General features: G+C 37.3%; 1 protein-coding gene across 9 annotated transcripts in view; it reads left to right on the plus strand.

Moving 5' to 3' along the window:
* LOC127934519 (CUGBP Elav-like family member 4) overlaps positions 1–5,000 on the plus strand; it is a 55,208-nt gene that overhangs the window by 35,289 nt on the left and 14,919 nt on the right. For 7 of the 9 annotated variants that reach the window (XM_052531953.1, XM_052531954.1, XM_052531957.1 and 4 more), the window contains exon 4: positions 3,633–3,761. In XM_052531953.1, coding sequence (XP_052387913.1) covers positions 3,633–3,761 — 129 coding nt within the window. The remainder of the gene's footprint in view (positions 1–3,632; positions 3,762–5,000) is intronic. The other 2 variants (XM_052531958.1, XM_052531960.1) reach the window with 1 other exon arrangement.

The following is a 5,000-nucleotide window of genomic DNA, read 5'->3' on the forward strand; positions in this document are numbered from 1 at the left end:
TGATGCATTCAGAACAAATTTGCACACCAGCTATGAACATCACTTGCCTTTATTATCTACTAATCACCATAATCAGCCAATCACAGGGGCTTATATTATCATGTGACTTAAATTGAGAGGATTTTGTGATAGTTTTCATACTGTGAACTGTTGTGGTGCGTTTACACCACAATAAACATTCAAATATTTTATTTAAATTGAGCCACAAGTCTTAAATGTTAATATGAGACTATTGTTAGGACTCGATTACAGTTTTATCTTCCAATGATTATGAAAAAAGATCGAAAGAACGTTCTTTTTTGTGTTAGAAATCAATCACTTTTCCTTTCATCCCTCCTTAAATGTTTAGTAATTTTCAGTTGTGATTGTGGATACAATAAATTTTATTATGGATGCACTGATACTATTTTTTTTTTTTATATATAAAATAAAATAAAATAAAATAAAATAAAATTAAATTAAATTAAATTAAATTAAATTAAATTAAATTACACAATTGTATTCTATATTGGTTCATTTGTAAATATTTCAGGTAGGCTACATGTCAGTTTTTCTTAAGGAAAAATAATCTCTCGAAACAATAATAATAATAATAATGCTGTAAACTATAGGAAGCCGTCTCATTGGTTATCATTAACAACAGCGCTCAAACTATTATACTCAGCTTTTATTTATTTTAAGGAAATAATAATAATAATAATAATAATAATAAACTGTGATCATGATTTTTGCAATAAAGCAAAACTCCTTTAACAAGTGCTTTAATAACTGATTTAACAAAGACAATATGAGTGCATCATTTTGTATGTTTTTGCAAGTCATAGTATTTTCTGTGATACAGAACAGATGCTGCACATAGTATCTACAGTCCATGTTTTCATTTTAGTAGAAGTGAGTGCACCTGAAGTGTGTGTGTGTGTGTGTGTCTCTGATGAATGACATCAGAGCGTCTGAGATCAGCGTCCGCGTCTCTGAAAGCCTCTATGAGACGGTTATTACGCTGCACTTTGCAGTCGAGCGTCTCTAAAGTGCAGCTCAGGTCAGTCATGAACGCTAATTAATAGTGATCCGTCTCCTGTACGTGAGCTTGAGCGCCACAGACGCCGAGATGGTGAATTTATAACTCATAGGTCTGGGAATGAAAAGATAAAGGACTGTAAATTCAATTTCTCTCCCATCCATCCCTGAGGATCGCTCCAGGAACTTCCTGCATCCTCTGTGGCTAATTTCATTTTTTTCAGCATAGACTAACATGTCGGAAACAGTCATTATTGCTCTTATGGCTGGTTAATTAGGCTTGTAAAGCTGACATGGGGCGCTCGAGTGACCCCTGATCAAGAGACAGACAGGCTTTACAGTGAACATATTATAATATTCATGCATTCATGATGTAACACAGCTGACACTGATGCTCTATTAAACTTTTATTCTTTCCTTGACGTCCGCTTTCAATATTAGTGCATCATTACAGTCATAATCTTCTGATCCTTCTGATCTTTACAATCACACAGGCTGTATACTGTACCTTTAAGACTTCTCTATATACATTGGCTAAGACCTTGGCATATGAAATTGCATATTGCTCAGCCGTATCTCAGCCGTATCTCAGCCGTATCTCAGCCAGATCTCAGCCGTATCTCAGCCGTATCTCAGTTGTCTTGTGAGGAGTGAGTTTGCTGTGGTCTCTGATCTCTTCTTTTCAGGATGAGCGTCGTGTCCCGCAGCTCTCTGAGGGCTCGTATGCATAATGTAAAGCTCTGGTACAGTACAGAAGACAGATGATGAGTCTGGGGTCACACCAGTGCAACGCTCTATTAAAACAGCTTATGTAAGACTGGATGTGGAGGGAATACAAGCTGTCAGGCAGAAGAGATGAAGCGCTGAGGGAGAACTGATGAATGCGGGAATACCGGTGTGTGTTGAGCTGAGCGAATGAAGCTCACATCACGGGAAAACCAGTCAATAATGTACTTGTATAGAGAATCTCAGGCATAAAATCGAGATAAAAATCGAGAATGAGTGATTTCTCATGAAAAAATGCATTAAAAAAAACATTCTTGTGCCTGGCTTTTCTGTGCTTCGTAGCGCTCGTCTCCGTTGTGTATGAAGCCGATGGTGATAGTGTCATCTGCAAATTTCAGGAGCTTGACAGAGGATTTTTTTGCAGTGCATTCATTCGTATACAGGGAAAGAGCAGTGGAGAGAGCACAGAACCCTGAGGGGCGCCGGTGCTATTCTCTTCTAGCTAGCCTCACTAGCTGTTGTCTGTCTGACAGGAGGCTGGTGATCCACTGACAGATTCGAGTGTGTACAGAGAGCTGGGTCGTTTATTCTGAGAGAAGGTCAGGTGTGATGGTATTGAAGGCCGAACTTAAGTCCCAGGTCTGTCAAGATGTTGCAGAATATAATGCAGTCCTATTTTTGTATATTGTTGGTCTTTACCAGAACGAATGCCTACACATTTTAAAACCAAGATGCATTTACTTGAGGAGAGAAATGACTTTAAATATGAGGTCTGTTTTTTTGTTTTTTGATAAAAATTTATAAGATGCATAAAAAAGATATCTGCCACTTATATAAGCGTTTTCCTTTCAATGGTTTAAAGGGATAGTTCACGCAAAAAGTGTAATCGCCCCATGATTAACTCATCCTCAAGCCATCCTAGGTATACAGTATAGACTGTATAGACTGTATATATGACTATATATACTATATAGACTGTATATATGACTTTCTTCTTTCAGATTTAAATACGTCCTTGCTCTTCCAAGCTTTATAATGGCAGTGAAAGGGTGTTATTTTTCAATAGTCCAACAGAAGTCCAATAACGTGTGTCCATCCATCATAAAAAGGCTCCGGGGGTTAATAAAGGCCTTCTGAAGTGAATCAATGTATTCGGGAAAAATATCTGTATTTCAAACTTTATAAACTGTGATCTCTATCTTCTTCTAACTAGCCTCGTGGGAACCAAGTTTTGTTTGGAGCAAAGGAAAACCAGTCTCCTCTTGGCTTTATTTACAAATCCTCGTTTTGTTCTTTTAATTCGTGACCGGTGTTTCGTTTTGCTCTCTCTGCTGCGCTTCCTGATTCGTCTCTTCTCACGAGAGCTTACACTATGTCCCATGTTAACTGTGTGAAAGTTAGCGGAAGCTAGATATTACAGTTTACAGATGTTTTAATTTGAAACTTTTTTTAAACATACGCATTGTTTTGCTTCAGACCTTAATTAACACCCTGGAGCCGTTTGGAGCCATTTTTATGATGGATGCACACACTTTTTTGTGCTTCAAAATCCCAAAACCCATTCACAGCCATTATAAAGCTTGGAAGAGTCAAATACAGACATGTATAACTCCAATTGGATTAATCTGGAAGAAAAAAGTCATACACACCCAAGATGGCATTTTGGGTGAACTATCCCTTTAAACCTAGTCTCAGACTAAAATCATGTCTGGTCTATTACAGTTTTTCCCGAGTTAGAATTATTTTTTTTTATTTATTTTTTTTGCAGTGTCTGTGTGACTTCTCAGATCTCACTGGCTCTTCATGAAATCTATGTTCATGAGTGGATGTGAGGTGATCTCTCTCTCTCTCTCTCTCTCTCTCTCTCTCTGTCTCTCTCTCTCTCTCAGAAGACCGGAAGCTGTTTGTGGGCATGCTGGGGAAGCAGCAGTGTGAAGAAGATGTGCGGCGGTTGTTCGAGGCGTTCGGACAGATAGAGGAGTGCACCGTGCTGCGGGGGCCTGATGGGGCCAGTAAGGGTCAGCACTGACACAACTCTCTGACACACAGCCATCGACCCTAATTCAGCCGCTGTTACTCAAACACACCACCGTTCAGATCGACTCGCTGTGAAAACCTGCTTTAAGGTTTACAGTACATTACAGTACATGCATGCATCAATCTTCTGACAGTGAGTTCGACATTGTCTATGGATTGTGAGAATGACTTGGAGACATTGTTTAGAGTTAGACAATAATTATAAATAAACTACTTATGTTTTATTCCATGTTGTTTTCCTGCAAGTATATCAATGCATTTTTTTTTTTTAAATATAAAAAGAACTTATTATCATTCTTTGTTGTGGGGCCAGTGAAAATCTACAAGGCAAGCAGAAGAAAATATTTTATTATAATTAATTATGTATGTTTATATTACTTATTATATATATATATATATATATATATAAAAAATAATAATATACAATTACATATTATTCATATTTTTTACCAGACAAGCATATTGAATAAACTGATTGCATTTACATGAAAAACAAAGCTATTAATTAACAATACAGTTTAAGTATTAGTCTTGTGCATGTAAACACATTTAATATCTGTCTGTCTTTTATCTCTTGAGTGTGAAATTCAGAATATGAGATTTCTGAGTTAAAACTGTTTCAGAGTAAATCCATTCGTTCAGTATTATGTTCAGAGTCACTTTCAGTTAGTTTGAGTGACACGACGTTCGCTTCTGACTCAACCAATCACGTTCAGTTTGAGGCGGGACTATCTTTTTGATTGATTGGTGGAAGTGTTTGAAACTTGTTTGGAAACAGACATTATTTTTGCCTCATAGATAACTGTTTCTTTTTCTTGAGAGAAATAAGCACTTAATTCTCTCTCCATTAAACCGTATTTCTGTCCGGGTGAAACGTTTACGATTTTAAAAGGATCTAATTTATGATTTTCTTTCTATAGGCAATGTGAGGCGTGTTTGTTGGAAACTGTAGCTGCGACTGTTTCCTCTTTCTCTTTTACACATAGTTCGGCTGGATTTCTGTCCTGAATAATGTAGCTTTAGCAGCGCTAGTTAAGATGTCATCAGTGCTGCTCGGATGGATTCACGTTTGAATGTTTCTCCTCGAATCAAAAAGGGATTTTCGAATCGTTTTCCCTAACCATCAGATTTGATCCTCAAACAAGCGCTGTCATGTCTAGAGCCTTTCTCATCTTCTGAAGTCGTTCTGTCTCTGAAAGTGTCTCTCTCTCTCTGGTATT

This window comes from Carassius gibelio, chromosome A18, assembly GCF_023724105.1.
Source record: "Carassius gibelio isolate Cgi1373 ecotype wild population from Czech Republic chromosome A18, carGib1.2-hapl.c, whole genome shotgun sequence".
Taxonomy (NCBI): Eukaryota; Metazoa; Chordata; class Actinopteri; order Cypriniformes; family Cyprinidae; genus Carassius; species Carassius gibelio.